General features: G+C 38.9%; 1 protein-coding gene across 3 annotated transcripts in view; it reads right to left on the reverse strand.

The window, feature by feature from the left end:
- MED6 (mediator complex subunit 6) overlaps nucleotides 1–18,355 on the reverse strand; it is a 57,618-nt gene extending 39,263 nt beyond the window's left edge. The window contains exons 1-6 of one of the 3 annotated variants that reach the window (XM_045060132.1): nucleotides 18,202–18,355; nucleotides 13,333–13,492; nucleotides 11,977–12,068; nucleotides 9,721–9,803; nucleotides 9,256–9,364; nucleotides 7,250–7,365 (exon numbers count right to left, since the gene is read on the reverse strand). In XM_045060132.1, coding sequence (XP_044916067.1) covers nucleotides 7,250–7,365; nucleotides 9,256–9,364; nucleotides 9,721–9,803; nucleotides 11,977–12,068; nucleotides 13,333–13,492; nucleotides 18,202–18,223 — 582 coding nt within the window. In that variant the 5' untranslated portion in view covers nucleotides 18,224–18,355. Of the gene's footprint in view, nucleotides 1–7,249; nucleotides 7,366–9,255; nucleotides 9,365–9,720; nucleotides 9,804–11,976; nucleotides 12,069–13,332; nucleotides 13,493–14,577; nucleotides 14,784–18,201 lie in introns of those variants that run through there. The other 2 variants (XM_003987790.6, XM_006932957.5) reach the window with 2 other exon arrangements.
- Nucleotides 18,356–19,620: the final 1,265 nt, after the last annotated feature.

Genomic DNA, 19,620 nt, shown 5'->3' on the forward strand with positions numbered 1-19,620 from the left:
CAAGTCTAAATCTAAGCCTGAAGCCTCAGAATTATCCTTAATGCCAACCTCTCCAAATCCGACCACCAAATTTGGGCAATCCTAAATTCAAATATCTCTTGAATCTATCTTCTCTCTACAGCCACAGAATTAATTCAAGCTCTCCACAACCTAACTTCTCTGATTCCAAACATCACCTTTTCCTAAGCATCCTCTACATAGTTAATGGTCACCTTCATAAAACTATACTGCATTACTTCCTTGCAACTTGTTTTGTAACATTTAATGGGTCCCGAGTGCCACCATTCATAGTTCTCAGCTAGTCAGTGGTAAGCATCTAGAAGATGAGGTACAAAATATTTCTAGGGCACCTGGGTGGCTCAGTTGGTTAAGCACCTGACTCTTGTCATGATCTCATGGTCATGGGATCAAGTCCCAGGGGGGGCTCTGGGCTGAGCATGGAGCCTGCTTGGGATTCTCTCTCTCCCTCTCTCTCTGCCTCTCCCCTGCTCACGCAGTCTCTTTCTCAAAATAAATACATAAATACTTTTTTAAATCTTTTTTTTTTTTTTTTTTTTAAAGATATTTCTCAGGGCACCTGGGTAGCTCAGCCGATTGAACATCCGACTTCAGCTTAGGTCATGATCTCACGGTTCAGGGGTTTGAGCCCCATGTCAGACTGCGTGCTGACAGCTCAGAGCCTGGAGCCTGCTTCAGATTCTGTGTCTCCCTCTCTTTCTGCCCCTCCCCTGCTCGTGCTCTGTCTCTCTCTCAAAAATAAACAAACATTAAAAGGAAAAAAGATATGTCTAAACTTCAAGAGAGCATTATTTAAAAAAGAATATATAAAAATTGACACTGCTTTGGTTTGTAGTGATGACAGTCAAATAATTCAAATAAGGGGCGCCTGGGTGGCGCAGTCGGTTAAGCGTCCGACTTCAGCCAGGTCACGATCTCGCGGTCCGTGAGTTCGAGCCCCGCGTCAGGCTCTGGGCTGATGGCTCAGAGCCTGGAGCCTGTTTCCGATTCTGTGTCTCCGTCTCTCTCTGCCCCTCCCCCGTCCATGCTCTGTCTCTCTCTGTCCCAAAAATAAATAAACATTGAAAAAAAAAATTAAAAAAAAAATATTTCAAATAACTTAATGTTTAAAACAGCAAATAAATACTGGACTATAAAATGAACCATAAATTCCTTTGTCCAGCATACAAAATCCTCAATCTAATGCTAACCATCTTTTACGTCTTGTATTCCATTACTCTTCCCCACCACAATCACATAGGGTAATATTTAATGTATACAATTTGATGAGTTTGGACATACACATACACCTGGAATACCACCACCACAATCAAGGCAAACACATCCATCACTTCCCAAAAGATTCCTTACATTTATTTGGTTTTGGGTTTTATTCGTGTGCTAAGAACACTCGACAAGACATCTACCTTCTTACCAAGTTTTTAAGTGTGCAACACCATATGGTTACCTATAGGCACTATGTGGTACAGCAGATCTCCAGAACTTATTCATCTTGTATAACCGTAACTTTATATTCATTTAACAACTCCCTACTTCCCCCCTTCCTCTGTCCTATGGCAACCACATTTTCTGCATCTGTAAGTTTGACTACTTTAGACACCTCATATAAGGGAATCATATAGTACTCATCCTTCTGCAACTGATTTATTTTACTTAGCATAGTGTCTAACAGGTCCACCCATGACAATGCAAATGGTACAATTTCCTTCTTTTTAAAGGCTGAATAATATTCCGCTATACGTATATACCACAGTTTCTTTATCCATTTATCTGTTGTTGGCCATGTGGGTTATTTCCCTACCTTGGCAACTGTGCACAATGCTGCGATAAACATGGGAATGCTTCCAGCTCAAACTATGCTACAAAGCTGTGGTTAATCAAAGCAGTGTGATATTGGCATAAAAAGACACATACATCAATGGAACATAACAGAGAGTCCAGAGATAAACCCACAAATATATGGTCAATTAATTAACAACAAAGGACCAGGAATACACAATGGGGAAAGGACAGTCTCTTCAATAAACAGTGTTAGGAAAACTGGACAGCCACATGCAAAAGAATAAAAGTAGACCACTATCTTTTTTGTAAGTTTTTTTTAACGTTTATTTATTTTTGAGACAGAGAGAGACAGAGCATGAACGGGGGAGACATGACAGAGAGAGAGGGAGACACAGAATCTTAAACAGGCTCCAGGCTCTGAGCTGTCAGCACAGAGCCTGATGCGGGGCTCAAAATCACGGACCAAGAGATCATGACCTGAGTCGAAGTCAGATGCTTAACCGACTGAGCCACTCAAAAGTAGACCACTGTCTTATACCATACATAAAGATTAGCTCAAAATGGACTGAAATCATGAGACCTGAAACCATAAATATCTAGAAGAAAACATAGGCCATAAGCTCCATGACATCTGTCTTGGAGATAACTTTTTGGTTTTGACACCAAAAGCAAACACATCAAAAGCAAAAATAAACAAATGGGACTCCATCAAACAAAAAAGCTGCACAGCAAAGGAAACCATCGACAAAATGAAAAGGCAACCTACAGAACGGGAGAAAATATTTGCAAATCACATATCTGGTAAGGGGTTATGATCCAAAATATATGAAGAACTCATACAACTCAAAAGCAAAACAACGAAACAAAAACACTAAACCACCCAATTAAAAAATGGGCAGAGGAACTGAATAAATATTTTTCCAAAGAAGCCATACAACTGGCTAACAAGTACATTAAAAGGTGCTCAACATTCTAATCATCAGAGAAATGCAAATCAAAACCACAATGAGATATCCCTTTACACCTATTAGAATGACTATCATCAAAAAGACAACAGATTACAAGTGCTGGTGAAGATGTGGAGAAGAGGGAACACTTGTACCCTGTTGGCAGGAATGTAAACTGGTACAAACAGTATGGAAGGAAAACAGTACAGAGGATCCCTTAAAAAATTAAAAATAGAAATACCAAATGATCCAGCAAGCCCACTTAGGAGGATATATCCAAAGAAAATGAAAACAGGATACTGAAGAGACAGCTGCATTCCCATGTTCACTGCAGCATTATTCACAATAGCCAAGATATAGAAACAACCTATAATCAAAAGATGAATAAAGAAAATGTGGTATGAAATTGAGTCTTTTCCAGCCACCAGAAAGCAGGAAATGCTGCCATTTGCAGAAAAAAAGATGAACCTTGAAGGCATTATGCTAAGGGAAATAAACCAGAAAGAGAATGTGAAATACTTTCATGTACATATAAATGAAATCTAAAAAGGCCAAATTCGGGGGTGCCTGGGTGGCTCAGTCGGTTAAGCATCTGACATCAGCTCAGGCCATGAACTCCCGGTTCATGAATTTGAGCCCCATGTTGGGCTCTGTGCTGACGGCTCAGAGCCTGAAGCCTGCTTCAGATACTATCTCCCCATCTCTCTCTGTTTCTCCCCCACTTGCACTGTCTTTCTCTCTCTCTCTCTCTCTCTCAAAAATAAATAAAGATTAAAAAAAATTTTTTTAATAAATAAAAAAATAAAAAGGTCAAATTCATACAGAGTAAAGGATGGTTATCAGTGGCTTGAGAGAGCATTGGCAGAAGAGGAGTATGTTGGTCAATGGGTACAAATCTCCACTGACAAGTTCTAGGGATCCGATGTACAGCATGGTGGTTATAGTTAATACTGTATTATACATTTAGAAGTTGGTAAGAGTGAATCCTGAATGATGTCACCACAAAAAAAGAAAAGGTAGTTATGTGACATGATGGAAGTGTTAGCTAATGCTATGGTAAGTCACTCTGTAATACAGAAGTGTACCAAATCAACACACTGTATACCTTAAACTTACACAATGGTAAACACTAGTTATATCTCAATAAAGCTGAAAACAAAAAGTTTATTACCATGTATTTTTTAATGTTATTATAAATGGGATTGTTTTCTTAATCCTCCTCAGACAGTTTGTTGTTAGTGTACAGAAATTCAACCAATTGAGTGTTCATTTTGCATCTTGCAACTTTACTGAATTCGTTGATTAGTTCTAACCGCTTTTTAGGGGAATCTTTAGAATTGTTATGTATAAGATCTGTCAGGGATCATGTATAAAGACAATTTTACTTCTTTTCCTACTTGAATGCCTTTTATTTCTTTTTCTTGCCTAATTTCCCTGGCTAGAACTTCCAGTACTGTGGAGAGTGGGTATCCTTGTCTTGTTTCTGATCTTCAAGGAAAAACTGTTTTTCACCACTGAGTATGTGGGCTGTGGGTTTATCACATATGGCCTTTATTACGTTGAGGTACATTCCTTTTATATCCATTTTCTTGAATTTTTTTTTTATCATAAAAGGGTGCTGAATTTTGTCACATGCCTTTTCTGCATCTGTCGAGATGATCACGTGATTTTTAACCTTTGTTCTGATAATGCAGTATATCACAAGATTCATTTCAGTATGTTGAACCATCCTTACATCTCAGGGATAATCCCACTTGATCATGGTGTAGGATTCTCTTAAGGTGCTGTTAAATTCAGTTTGCTAGTATTTCATTGAGGATTTTTGCATTTGTGTTCATCATGGATATTGAACTGTAGTTTTCTTTTCTTGTAGTGTCTTTGTCTGCCTTTGGTATCAGATTAATGCTGTCCTCATAAAATGAATTTGAAAATGTTCCCTTCCTCTTGCAAGTTTTGAAAGAGTGAGGACTGGTATTAACTCCCTTTAAATGTTTGGTAGAATTCACCAGTGAAGTCATCTGGTCCCAGGCTTTTCTTTGTGGAAAGGTTTGTGAGAACTAATTTATAATCTCCTTATTTACTTTTGGTTTGTTGAGATTTTATGTTTCTTCATGACTTAGTCTTGGGAGGTTGTACGTTTCTAGGAATTTCTTACAGGTTTTCCAATTTTTTCTTTTTTTTAGGTTTTCCAATTTGTTGGCATGTAATTGTTTATACAGTCTCTTACGATCCTTTTGTTTCTATCTCCTCTTTCATTTTTTTTTTTTTTAATGTTTATTTATTTTTGAGACAGAGAGAGACAGAGCATGAACGGGGGAGGGTCAGAGAGAGGGAGACACAGAATCTGAAACAGGCTCCAGGCTCCGAGCTGTCAGCACAGAGCCTGACGCGGGGCTTGAACTCACGAGCTGTGAGATCATGACCTGAGTCGAAGTCGGACACTTAACCGACTGAGCCACCCAGGCGCCCCTCTCCCTCTTTCATTTCTAATTTTGAGTCTCCTCTTATTACTCTAGTTAAAAGTCTGTCAGTTTTGTCTTTTCAAAACAACTCTTAGTTTCATTTTCCTTTTCAATTTCTTTGCATTTGCTAACTTGTATGTGAAAATTAAACAACATACTCCTGAACAACTTAGGGGTCACAGAAGAAATCAAAAAGGAATTCAAATCTGGAAAGAAATAAAAATGAAAACACAACATACCAAAACTTATGGGATGCAGCAAAAGCAGTACTAACAGTAACATTTATAGTAATAAATGCCTACATTAAAAAGAAGAGGGGCGCCTGGGTGGCTCAGTCGGTTAAGCATCTGACTGACTCTTGATTTCAGCTCAGGTCACAATCTCACGGTTCACAAGTTCAAGCCCCACATTGGGCTCTGTGCCGATAACACAGAGGCTGCTTGGGATTCTCTCTCCCTCTCTCTCTCTGCCCCTCTTGCTCCCCTGCTCTTGCACACTGTCTCAAAATAAAAATAAACTTAAATTTTTTTAAAGAAAAATTTTCAAGATTTTAAAATTTTTAAAAAAAGGAAAGTTCTCAAATAAGCAATCTTAAGTTTACAGCTCAAGGAACTAGAAAAAGAAGAACTAACTAAGGATTTCTGGTTTCTGAGAAATCTGTCCATGAATTAATATAGTCATTAATGTGTCCATTAATACTCTTTCATGTTTCTGGTTTTGTGTGTTCTATCCCCATTTTCTAGATCAGCATTATCCAAAAGAAATATGTGAACCACAAATGTAAGTTGGTAGTTACATTTTCAAACAGAAACCGATAAATTTTATTTTTTAACCAAATATATCTAAAATAGCATTTTTTCAACATATAATCAATATTTTAAAATTATTAAGATATTTTACTTTTTCTCCCTAAGTCTTTGAGCCCAGTATGTATTTTACACTTCCATCACAGCGCACCTTAGACGAGCCATGTTTCACATGCTTGGTAGTCACATGTGCCTAACGGCTGCTCTTCTGTGCATGTCTAGGTGTTCTTCCCCCCCCCCCCCCCCAGCCTCCCTCATAAATACTATGTACTCACTGAATGAATGGTCAACGACACCTCATCTACACTGTCATGGGTACTCAGATTCCTACAGACACTACAATACATTTGTTTATTTATTCGAAAGACACAATTTATCTCCAAATACAATTCGCAAGATTTCCTGCGCTGCTTTCCACTGTCTTCTGCTCCCTTCATCACATTACCATTCCAACAGCGCACTCCTCTCACACAAGGAGGGTCAGGGAAAGGGGAACAGGAGACCTGTTTTAAAGTTATCTCAAAGTGTGAAAAATCTCATTTAATCTAAAATGCACCTGAAAATCTTAGTCCCCCAACCTTGTGTACACACAACCCTGGTAAATACCTGTGTGAACTAAGACTAACCAGGAGAATAACATGTTCACATACTTACCTCACTTCAAAAGCTCACTTTGCTATTGCTGTCAAAACCACCCAAAATAACAATGGAATTCACATAACTAAATCACCATTATGATGTAACTCTGTTTACTACTACTCCTGCTTCCTCCATTTATTATGCCAAACACTCTACCTCAAATGTTCTTTTTATTACAAAAGTTTTAACTAATCTATCATTTAAGGACTTAGATAGCTACCACATCAGGCTGAAAGGCAGCAGACAGAGTAAAAACAACATGTTTCAGATTCTAGTTTAGTTACCATCTATGACACTTTCAGCAACCTTTGAACGAGAACATTGTGCATACGCAGTCCTTAGTTTGTGAGGATTCAAAGAGAAAATAAACTTAAAGGCACAGAACAGTGTTAATTACAATCCCTTTACCTACTTCTTCCATTAAGTCTTTGAAAACCTTTCCTTTGATTCAGATACGATTTTTCGCCAAGAGACCATTTTTTAATTAATGAGGAAAGTCAGTCTTTTTAGGTCACATCTGAAACAGTTCTCGATTAAAAATAAATATTCCAGGAAAAAGTGTCAAATCAACATTAACCACATGCATTCTCATTACCTGCACAAATTTGGGTGGAAATTTCTGCCTAAGGTCCAGGAGCAAAGCATCCACACGTTGTCTCTGAAAAATAGAGCTTGGTTCCTCTTTCCTTTTGGCTTTAGGTTTGACTTTATCTATTAAAATATGAAATCCAAATCAAAACACTGCCTAATTAGTTTGGTGTCTTATATTTTACATACCTCTGTCCACCATGAATATACTCAAATTATCACTATTTTTAATGACTGCTATTCCAAAGACCATCCCCCCAAATAAATTAAACACAACATATACAAACAAGTGTTCTAACTCTCCCTCTTAAATGAAGTTAACATTTTAACATTTAAAATGCTGACTCCTCCGGCACCTAGGTGGGTCAGTGGGTTAAGCATCTGACTCATTTTCGGCTCAGGTCATGATACCATGGTTTGTGAATTCGAGCCCCACGTTGGGCTCTGTGCTAAGAGCACAAAGCCTGCTTGGGATTCTCTCTCTCCTTCTCTCTCTGCCCCTCCCCTGCTCTCTCTCTCAAAATAATTAAACAAACTTCAAAAAATCTTAAAAAAAATAAAAATAAAAAAATGAAAAGCTGATTCTTTTAAAGATACTTCAGTTTTGGTATGTAAGCATACATAAATATTAAGAATTTTAAGGCTGGGGCGCCTGGGTGGCTCAGTCGATTAAGTGTCTGACTTTGGCTCAGGTCATGATCTCACAGTTCATGAGTTCACGCCCCATGTTGGGCTCTGTGCTGACAGCTCAGAGCCTGAAGCCTGCTTTGGATTCTGTGTCTCCCTCTCTCTGTCCCTACCCTGCTTACACTCTGTTTCTCTCTCTCAAAATTAACATTAAAAAAAAGAAAGAGAATTTTAAGGCTAAAGTTTTCCGTAATTACCTAAATCACAATCCAGAGTATTAATTTGAAATTATCTTGTGTATATTTTAAGTATATTAAAATGGTCTTCCCACTATACCTAATAGCTACAAATGGAAATGCAACATTCACAAACTCAAGTTACCATACTCAATTATAAAGACTGTAATTCACTGGGAAGGGCAGGGGACAGGACAAACCAAACGACAGCAGATCATGAAGAAAGAAAGAAAAGAACCTGCAAGAGAATTTCTGAAATCAAACGTGTGTGGAACTTCCTTAGAAGGTTAAGTGTATTGAGGCACTGTCTCTCAATGAAGAGTTCCAGATAAGTTTTATTGCAAACATTCCATTGTAACAGGGGCAAACAGCTCTGGGGAGAAACTTTCCTATGTCAAATGTTGCCACCTGCACCTACTATTAAGAATAAATACAACTGATGGAAACCAATTTGACAATAAATTTCATATATTGAAGAAAAAAAAAGAATAAATACAACTGTATCTGAAAGACCATTTGCTCCATTTAAAGGCTGAATTCTATTTAAAAGCTACTTTTCCCTCAATAACTTATTTTGAGTTGCTATTTCTCAGAGAAGGAAATTTCGAGTATAGGTATATTGTCATAGACACATTTCCAGGAGTACTTTTATTGTAAAATACGGTGCAGAACAAGTAGCAGATTAGCAGCTATGGAAACTAGGGGACCTGGGTAGGTAGTAACATGCAAAGATCATTAAACAGACTGGCCATCTGGAAATAGGCCTATTAAAGCATCTCCCCTACTTTGAAGACTGGGGATATTTAGGTTCCAGATTTCAAGATGACTCAAAGGTTAGGTAAGCAGGATACATCATCATGATTCATTCCAAACACTGATTATCCTCTGTATGTTCCAAATATTTTAAAACCTTGAATCAATTTATAAAAGATTACCAGTTACCTACAGATTAAAATTTACATCTGTTCCTATGGGAAAGCTATTATTACCACATCCAGTTACAGGAATCATAGCTAGGACAATGCCATCATCCTATGAAGTCTTCCTATGTAAAACACACCTAGAAATCAATAGCCATTTTCCTAAAGAAAACCACTTCATTCTCAAAACACCAAAAAGAGTTCTTAGGAGGTCCAGGTATTCTACCCACCTTGTTCTTCATGATCTTTGAAGTGCCACCAATAACCTTTGGAAGGATGATATCGACAGTAGGACATAGCTTCATCAAAAGCTGACTGAATGCCATGCACTGCAGTAAGCTTGTAAAAAGAAAACAAATTCTGAATTTCTCATTAGATCAACTAAAATCTCCAAAGTAAACACCCACAAAATATTACATATGCAAAGATAGTAATTTTCTGGGGTTTTTCCAGAACCTGAATCACTATAGAGCTGGGCTGTGATGTATACTTTTAACACGGACTTGGCCCATAGTAACCAATGTTCAAGACATTCTGATAGTCAACCCTTCATACCAAACTACACAAGAAAGAGAAGGAGAAGCTTCTGTTGGATTCCTGGATACTTGATTAAAAGTTGATTGATTAAAAGTTTTGATTAAATATAGCTTGATTAAAAGTTTTGTTTAGTGTTTCAAGAATGTGAAGATACTTACCACCCTAGAGTTTATAACTGACCCCAAGTCTGGTGCCTGATAGATCACTCCAGCAATGATATAGTAATCAGCCAGTGGGATAACTAAAGCAGTGAAAATAAAAACATTCATGAATACAGCTATTCATACAAACTGCTAAATAGATTTTCATAAAAAGAACAACTAAAATTTGCTATTTTTCCGTATTAAAGCTTAAGGCATGGTTTGGCAATTCCCATTTTTGTAAATAAATTTATATTGGAAAACAGCCATACTCATTCATTTATATTATCTAAGGCTGCTCTGACACTGGTTGAGTAGCTGTTACAGACTCCACGAGGCCCTCAAAGCCTAAAATATTTACTCTCTGGACTGTAACAGAAAAGGTTTGCAAACGAGAGCAGTGCTTCTCAAACTTGAATGTGCCTCTGAATCACCTGAGCATCTTGTGAAAGTCAGATTCTTATTCAGTAGGGATAGTGCATTTTTAGTAAATTCCCAAGTGATCGAACACTGCTATCAGTCAACTACACTATGGAGAATAAGACCTTAGAGTGAGAGATTTAGGGCCTAGGGTGAAGATATCAGATGCACTAAACTTGCCACTGCAGGGACGCCTGGATGGCTTAGTTGGTTAAGTGTCTGAGTTTGGTTCAGGTCATGATCTCACTGCTCGCGAGTTCGAGCCCCACATCAGGCTCTGGGCCAACAGCTCAGAGCCTGGAGCCTGCTTCGGACTCTGTGTCTCCCTCTCCCTCTGCCCCTCCCTCACTTGTGTTCTATCTCTCAAAAATAAATAAACAACAAAAAAAATTTTTTTTTTTTTAATTTTTTTTTTTTTTTTTTTTTAGCGTTTATTTATTTTGGAGACAGAGAGAGACAGAGAATGAACGGGGGAGGGGCAGAGAGAGAGGGAGACACAGAATCGGAAGCAGGCTCCAGGCTCTGAGCCATCAGCCCAGAGCCCGACGCGGGGCTCGAACTCACAGACCGCGAGATCGTGACCTGGCTGAAGTCGGACGCTTAACCGACTGCGCCACCCAGGCGCCCCAAAGATTTTTTTTTTAAACTTGCCACTGTGCCCCATTCCTGGGTCCTAAAGAAGAAAACAGCTGCTAGTGAAGCTGGTACCACCTCTGTCGCTTCCATACCTTGAACCCTGTCATCATGGAAATCTTGTTCCTGGTCTTGCCTTTGTCTAAGGTTCTTTTTTCCTTGGGGAAGGGGCTCTAGATCATTGATTTTGAAATTACATTTGGAGTCTTGACTCTGGAACCACAACTTCTTTAGCAAGTCATTCTTTGCTCAACAACCAATACCAGGGTGCAGGTTTTTCCTAAATGTCTTGAAAAGGTTATCTAATGAGGAGATATAGCTGGTCATGCCTGGAATAGGTGACTAGCTCTTTGATTCAAAGTCAAATCTGAATTCTACACCCTTCAGTATGATTTCTAGAGCAAGTTTATGTTTAGTGATAGAAGCCAGGTAAGAATTTTGGTTGAATAGGTCAACAAGGATTTTCAGTTGATCCTCTATGAATTTGTAACAGAATTAGACTCAGTGGACTGAGATGAGAAATTACTTAGGGCACCAGAGGTTCCCAACAACTATACTCACAAAAGAGGTGGCTGCAACATAGCAAGTTGCTTTGTTAGTGCTTACAGAGTTGTCCTTGGGCACGCTAGAAGACTCCTGATATCCAAGCATATGACTAGTGGAACTTGGCTTTTGAAATATTTCCTAAGTGGTAAATTTATGCCTGCTATACTACAGTGCCTAGACAATTTGTCTGTAACAACATGGTTACAATGGAAACCTCATTTCCTTCTGAGAAGCTGGAATTTTGGCTGGCAGAGGATGTCCACATGATTAGCCTTCAAAAGAAATTGAGTATCAAAAGGCCTTCCCTGAGCAGACATATTACACATGTGCGTGGGGGCTGCTGGAGGGAGGATGCACTTGGTGAGGCCCCTCGCAGGAGGGAAAGCAACGGAAGCTTACACGTGGATTCCCACAGATCCCACTTGATATGGCTTTTTCCCTTATTCATCTGTCTGTGGATCCTTACTGCACTGCCATAACAAATCTCGATTACAACTAACATATCTAGATGCTGAGTCTGCTGACTCCTCTTAGCAAGGCACTGAACATGCAAATGGTCTTGGGGATCCCCCAAACAGACCCCAATCCAAAAAGATAAGAACATGTGGCTCAGAAAGTTAAGTAAGCCATGACATTTTAAGAAGACAATTATGCCTGAAGTCTACACATTTTTACCTTGGGTAGGGGACTGCCGCTGTTGCTTCCGAATGATAAAAAGAATGGGCTCTTGAGCGTGTAGAAGGATGTATTCCACTCCAACCATTTGACTGAAAACAGAACACAGACACCCAGAGATCTATGAATGCCCAACAAACAACTGTGTAGAACGTTCAGATTATTATATAAAAATACAGCAACATTATAAATTGGATTAAAACTGCCTATGTTTGATATTAAAAACTGGCTGTCCAATAAAACTGGCTATTTTCCCAGATAGGTGGGATATAAAGTAAGATTTGATTTTTAAACAACAAAGTTTCTCTATAAAAATTCATAATAAACTTAAATCTGAGCATATTCAGTCATAAAAGTACACTGAAGAGTGTACATTTCAAAAAGCTGCAACTAAAATAGCATGATGCTTCCTGAGATAAATATATGTAAAATCTAAAAATATATAGTACATGAAGACTATACATGTCTTGACTATATATTTCAACTCTATATTCTACTCAACTAGAAAACATCAAAAACCTTATCCTTCCAACACATTTTTTTAACCTGCCAGATTGCTTAAAAGCAACAAGTTGTTCTAATAGTTGTAAATATTTGCCTCATAACAAAAGTCATTTAAAATACCACAGAAATTTAATTTCATGAACCCTCTCTGATGTTTAATGATAAAAACTATATACACAGCTGTTTCAGAAACTTTTGTAATAATTCTTAATTATTTAGCATACTAACTCTGAAGAAATACTTTGCAATTGTCAGGCAAAAATTTTATTTGTCATACAAAGAAAAATCTACTATAAACCGGACTATAGTTTAAGACATTACATTCGATGTAAAAGAGACGGTAAGGGGCCCCTGGGTGGCTTAGTCGGTTAAGCGTCCGACTTCAGCTCAGGTCATGATTTCGCGGTTCATGGGCTCGAGCCCTGCGTCGGGCTCTGTGCTGACAGCTCAGGGCTTGCAGTCTGCTTTAGATTGTATCTCCCTCTCTCGCTCTGCCCCTCCCTCTGTCTCTCTCTCTTTCAAAAATATACATTTAAAAAAAAAAAAGAGAGACAGTAAGTAGGGTCACCTGGTTGAGGCTAACAGTTGCATTGCTAAAATCACTAATTAGATCTGCATCTAAACCTAATAGCTGTATTTTACTAGACAGTAATATATGAAATTATACAGAAAAGACTTCCTAGGTTACAAGTGATTACTGATGATTCTTTTGCATGTCAAATTTGTACAAACCCAAACAAAACTCCAGTTCTTCCCAAACTTCTACTCTGTACTCACTATCCATAGCTTGAAAGAACCATTCATTTCAAAATCTCTAACTGGCAACAATGCTATCTTCTTACAGTAACTTACTTTAAGTGTTCTAATGTAAGCCTCTGCATTTTGACCACTTCATTATTACATGTCCTGTCGTAGAAAGGATTACTTCTTTCTGAAAAGTAATCCAGGACACTTCCACTGTTCAAAATGGGGATCCAGGAACTGTCAACCCAAGAGATTCCCAGTAGATTATCTATAGGAAACAAAATGATAAAGGATGAGAAAAAAGTAAAAAAGCCAATCCAACATTTATTATGCATCTAATGCAGGAAGCATTATGAATATAAGGATGACAAGGATCCTAACCTATACACTTTCACAGAAGACGTAAGTGTGCAAGAAAGCAATAACAAGGTGACATGATAAGTGCTAAAATAAAGATATGAATAAATGTGTTATCAGAGCACGGTGGAGGGAGAATACTTTGTCTGAGGGAACAGTAATGATTTTTCACTGGGTGAGGAGGAGGTGGGTTTTAGCACTACATGTTAGAGAATAAACAGAGGTTCATCTAGGACAAAAAAAGGCAGGCGGGGGGGGGGGGGCAAAGTAATTTCAAGCAGAGAGAATGCACATACAAAGATAGACCAATATAGAGGTAAGTGGTTAGAGAATAATTTGATTATGTGAAATGATAGGATATAAAATGTAGAAAAGTCTCAAAAAATTGGAAATCCTGAGTTTTGTTCAAAAATTGTCAGACAACATGCATCCCAAAGAAAACACACCCACAGCCACCAGTTTGAGATCTCACCAATTAGGGACAGAGAAATAAGTTAGGAAGCTATTATTACAGAGGAGATAATGAATGTAAAAGTTATGAAGCTAATGAGAAGTAGAATGCCCTTAATTACATACAATTTCATATTTTGGATTAGAATTAACTCTTTAATTTTTCAAAATGCAAAAAGAAAAACAAGACATGGTAAACAGAACTAGATAGCTTTAACTACTGAGCTTTTATTGGCTATTGATTGCAATAATGTTCCATATCATTGATCATACTAAATCCCATTAAGAGTAAGTCTGAACATCAAAATGCCTATTTAATACTGGTTAAAAAAGGGAAGAACTGAAAACTTCAACCTCTATAAATGGTAACTGCTTCTGGCACCTCTGAAAAAAAAAGACCTAATCCAAGGCAATAAGCGGTTCTGAAGGAAATGAGTAAAATGAGAAAAAGTAATTACATAAAGGTAAAATGTGCTGTGTGTGTTGCAAAACCAAGGAAAAAGCAAACAGATGAAGTACATCAATGACCAAATAATCAGTACTCACCGTTAAGATGGTTCATCATAACTACATCATGCCATAACCAAATATCAGGCCAGGAAATAACTTTTTCAGCAAAAGATTTTTTTTAATGAAAAGCAACTAAGGATAATCATTATTCTCAGCTTTAAACACTACAGTCCAGTTATTAAAGTAGTTTTCTTTAAAGCAACTTTCTTACACATTTCTTTCTTATTTCTTTAGGAATGATTATTAACAAAAGCATTTGTAGACGGACAATTATAGGTTTCTCACATAATGGAACTATGTCTGTATGATGTCATAATAGGTTACTGACAATAAACTGTTAAATTGTTACAGATCATTTCAGCATAGGTAGAAGAGTAATTTGCAGAAACAAATGTGTAATTAGAGATTCCACCTATCAACGATTATGGAGAGTCAATAAATATGGGCATGAGTTAATGAAGACTGGTGAAAGGCAATGGCGATGCATGGGAAAATAAGGACAAATAGACATTCCTAGGGGAGAAAACAGACAATTTCCTGAATCATCAATTATAAAGTCAGAGAACTTAGGAACCAATACTCATTTAGGAAAATAATGATAATGAATTTGGCTTGGATATATTAAGTTTAAATAAGGAATCAGAATTCAGAAGGAATCATAAATGCCATCTGCTCCAAGTGACTGTTCAGTATATTTTCCCTATAATTTTCTTCACTAAGATGTATCCTGATCAGCAGTCCTATGTCATATTTTCCTCATTTGGTAAACTAATCAAAGCTAAAAACCAGGCAAGTATGGCTTAGGAGACCAATACAAATGCAGAGAATATTGTTTACCGCTTCTGAACACTGACTTTGTGCCGGGCACTATTTTAACCACTTTACCACACAGAACTCAAAGAGGTTGGTACTATATAGATACTACATAGTATCCATATGCTAGATTGTGTACATAAAATACTTAGCACATTGTAATAACCCAATAAATGTTAATTAGGGTGATGTTGGTGGCAGTACCAACAGTTTATTTTAAAATTATCATGAGCAAATTTATCTCTGGCTTAATCAAGGCTGGTCTAGTTTGTACCTTTCCTCCCCTCCCCCCAGTTTATGCCTTTTTGAAAAATAGAGACTCCTTTTATTTTCAAAAATGTGTGAGGTTAGTATATCATTTAAACAGTCACGCTAGGTTGAACTCATTTCAAATGTCAGTATCTCTCCAAAGCCTTTGTCTACTTAGCAAGACAAAAATAATGGCTTCTTTCTCTATGTTCTCACAGAAATTTTTACACTTTTATTAATACTCATAACCCAGAAATACAAACGCGTTCCCATTATATTTGACTTTTTAGACGACTGAGGCCATGTCTTGCTCATCAAGAACTTGCATAGGGCCAGATTTAAGATAGTCAGCAAATGTTAATTAATTTATGATTGCGGGCCAAGGACAAGTGACTCTACTCAACACAGGTTCATATACACTCCAGAATCCAAGGACGTTCACTTACAAAATGGTTAACTGAGATTAAGAGGGTGATATGTGGCTGAGAAAATATTACCTGTGCCACTTGAGGACTACCTGTGATCACACCGCCATTAGGAGAATACACTACTAAGTCAAACAAACTCCAACCACTTCCTACCACCTCCACTGTTACCACCCTAGTCCCAGCTACCTCGACATTTCCTTGTATTACAGGAGTGAATTCCCAACTGGTCTTCCTAATTCCACCCTCGCCTTTCTACACTGTTCTCAACAGTCAAAGTGATCCTTTAAAAAAAGAAAGTCAGATTATGATCATCCCCTTTGGTGAAAACCTCCCAGTGGCGGTCTGTTTTACTCACTGGAAAAGCCAAAGACTTGACTATGGCCTACGATCCCTACCTATATGATCAAGCCATCAATTACCTTTCTGACCTCATCTCCTTCTCACCTCCGCTCTCTCTGCTTCAGGCATACTGACCTTACTGTTCCTCTAACACACCAGACATTCTCCCACCTTAAAGCCTTTGTAATGACCTTAACAAATCTAAGTAAAAGTAAAACATTGTGAAAGGTAAGTATTTGAAAACTCTGAGGGACTAAATGTTTCTCTTTTTTATTCAACAGCAAGAGAACATGTTGACATAGCCTAACTACAGCTCTCTATTAGCAAGTGATAAAATTAGGCACTTGAAACTCTCACAATGAAAAAAAAACACATAAAAACAAGGTACAGAAATGCTGAAGATCACTGGACATTCTGAGTAACTATAAATGAGAATACATTTCTATTAAGTGTGCTAGACCCCCATTTGGTTAATATAGAAAAAGGAATCTCAAAACACTTCCCTTTAAAAATCAGGTATATGCAAACAAAAATAACCCTAGGTGAAAACGATTAGGAACATATTACAGTTAGACATCTTTTTTTTTTATTCTTTTTTTTTTTTTTTAACGTTTATTTATTTTTGAGACAGAGAGAGACAGAGCTTGAACAGGGGAGGGTCAGAGAGAGAGGGAGACACAGAATCGGAAATAGGCTCCAGGCTCTGAGCTGTCAGCACAGAGCCTGACTCGGGGCTCGAACTCATGGACCGTGAGATCATGACCTGAGCCGAAGTCAGATGCTTAACCGACTGAGCCACCCAGGCGCCCCTACGGTTAGACATCTTTTGAGGAAAGCCCTTTTGCTTTAATTGGCTAGGGGTAAGAAGGCTTGCATCTAGGTACAAAAATCCACTTCCTTAAAGGAAAAGTACACAAAGTTTCAAACGGAAGTAAATATAGATTGAGAGTTTCTTACAGGTGTAAGAAGTTTTGTGGAAGCCACCACCACAACAGTAAAAAATAAAGATATTCACGGACACTCTCTCACTCTCAAATTTTTCTCGTTCTCATGAAGATTAACTTCCATGATACCTCCTCCCAAGGGGGAAGCTGGTCTGTTTGGAACGAAATTCTCACGCTTCAAGCTATATTTTCACTCTTTGAAATTCCAGAGCACAATTCCTAGACTTCTTTCTTTTTCTTTTCTTTTCTTTCTTTCTTTTTTCTTTTTTTTTTTTTTTTTTTACAAATTCAATGAAAAAGATGTGTGTACGTGTGCTGGGGAGAATGTATAGCCTAATTTACACGGAAATCAAATAGCAATTAAGGGATGTTGCCTCCCTGTCTATATTCACTGATTCAACAAATACCTAAGCACCTTTACAGTTCAGTTGTGAAAAAGGACCGATCCTTGCGGTCAGTAATTGTGGTGTGTTCTACGGCAGGTATTAGAGACTCAAAAAGAAAACCTTCGGGATTCACGCCCAGGGACACGTGGGGCGCAGTGTCAGGAATAAGGCAGCTCCCACGCCCAGTCCCAAGAGATGAACCAACTCACGTCATCCCACCTCTCGGCCCAAAGGCCACCCCTTCACCTGGACAAAACAGCCCCAGTCTTGTTGGAGAGCGTGTCTGCAACAACACTGCAGGTCTGAGGGCAAAGCCCAGAGCTTCCAACCCCTTCGTTTTGAAGCTTCTAAGAGACCGCTGAGAAGCTGGGGAGAACGAATTTCGCCAGATCAGAGCCTTGGGAGTTACCACAAACGAACCTGAACCTTGCCCCCGCGAGCTACAAACCCCCAAACCAGCTCCCAGCCAATCAGGAAACAAAGGGTAACAGCGCCGGTTACCTCGGATATCCACGGCCGCCATAATCCCAAAAGCGCTCGCGGGTTCTCTTTCCGGCGTGCAGTAGAAACGTAACAGCTCCGACGACGGAAGCGGCGCGAGGCTGACTGCAGGGACAGCGAGGAACGCCAGGCGGAGACTGCGCGGCCAGGAGAGCGGCCTGGGGAGGGGAGGGGCAGGGAGGAGGGGGCGGGGCTGGGGAAGAGAGGGGAGGGGCCGGGCTGGCAGGTGAAGGAGCGGGAAAGAGGTGAGGGGCGGGGCCGGGAAGTGGAGCGGGGCGGGGCGAGAAGGAGGAGAGACAAGGAGCAGAAGAGGCGGGGAGAAAGCACTACCGGCGGAAAAAAGTGGGGAGGCTTTGAGGAAAACGAGACTGAGCCGAGTCCTGCCTCTCGCCAACCACTGAGAGATTCGAAAACTGGACCTTGATCTTTTGTGATCGTTAAAAAAAAAAAAAAAAAAAAAATTCTGACCCAGAGGTTGGGGGGGTGGTGCATCTTCAATTTTAAAAGGTCCCTGGGGTGTATCCAGGGGCTGTTAGATTTAGGAGCGAGTACGCCGTTGTTTTTAATCCTGCAAGTGTGGGATGCTACAGAACTAAGCGGAAACAATTTGAGACTCATTAACTTTTAAGTGACTAACCTCATTAAAAGTCTAAACCCATTAAATAAATTCTTAGGTGCCTCAGACAAAAATTTCACAAGACTGGAAATGTTTCTGGAGTGAGATATTAACAACATTAAAAGAAAGGGAATACCTCTTGGTCCCTGACTAAGGGTTTAGTGTCTGCATTCCAGGTAATCTGGGGTAGGAAGTAAGCCCATAGAGAGGGAATCATTCTGTGATAGGGGAAGCCATAGAAAGCCTCAGAAAGATTCTCAAGCTCCAGTGTGGCCCCTTAAAAAGCAAGATGATGAGGGTATCTACAAGTAAGACACTGATGTGGAGAAGAGAACCCCCAAATCTAACGGAGCCCTATATACAGAGATGAAGTGTGGGTGTATATATCTTCTCCAAAACTTAGATACTATGAGAGCTCCCCCAGAATTTACAATCCAGGAGCAAAGGGGGAGGATCATGAATTTACAGGGATTTTTCACCTCATCTGCTGGGAATTCAAAATTTTTAAATCTAAGTAGAATAAAAAAATACTGCATTGCTCTCTTACAGTTCAATTTTTGAACTGGGCTTTTATACCAGAGGTGGTATGTATATAAGTGTCCCAACAGAAGTATGCACTTGCACAGAACAGAGTTTTTTAAAAAATGGATTTTTCCAGGAGGAAATTTTCAGGAGAGACTGGTGGGGGTCCTGGTGGAGAGGGCCTTCCAAAAAGGGGGAACATCGTGTCCAATAAACAGAAGTGTGAAACATCAAGCTTTTGGTTTTGCTGGTTTTGTTTTCTGGGGTTTTTATTAGGAGAA

Source organism: Felis catus, chromosome B3, assembly GCF_018350175.1.
Source record: "Felis catus isolate Fca126 chromosome B3, F.catus_Fca126_mat1.0, whole genome shotgun sequence".
Taxonomy (NCBI): domain Eukaryota; kingdom Metazoa; phylum Chordata; class Mammalia; order Carnivora; family Felidae; genus Felis; species Felis catus.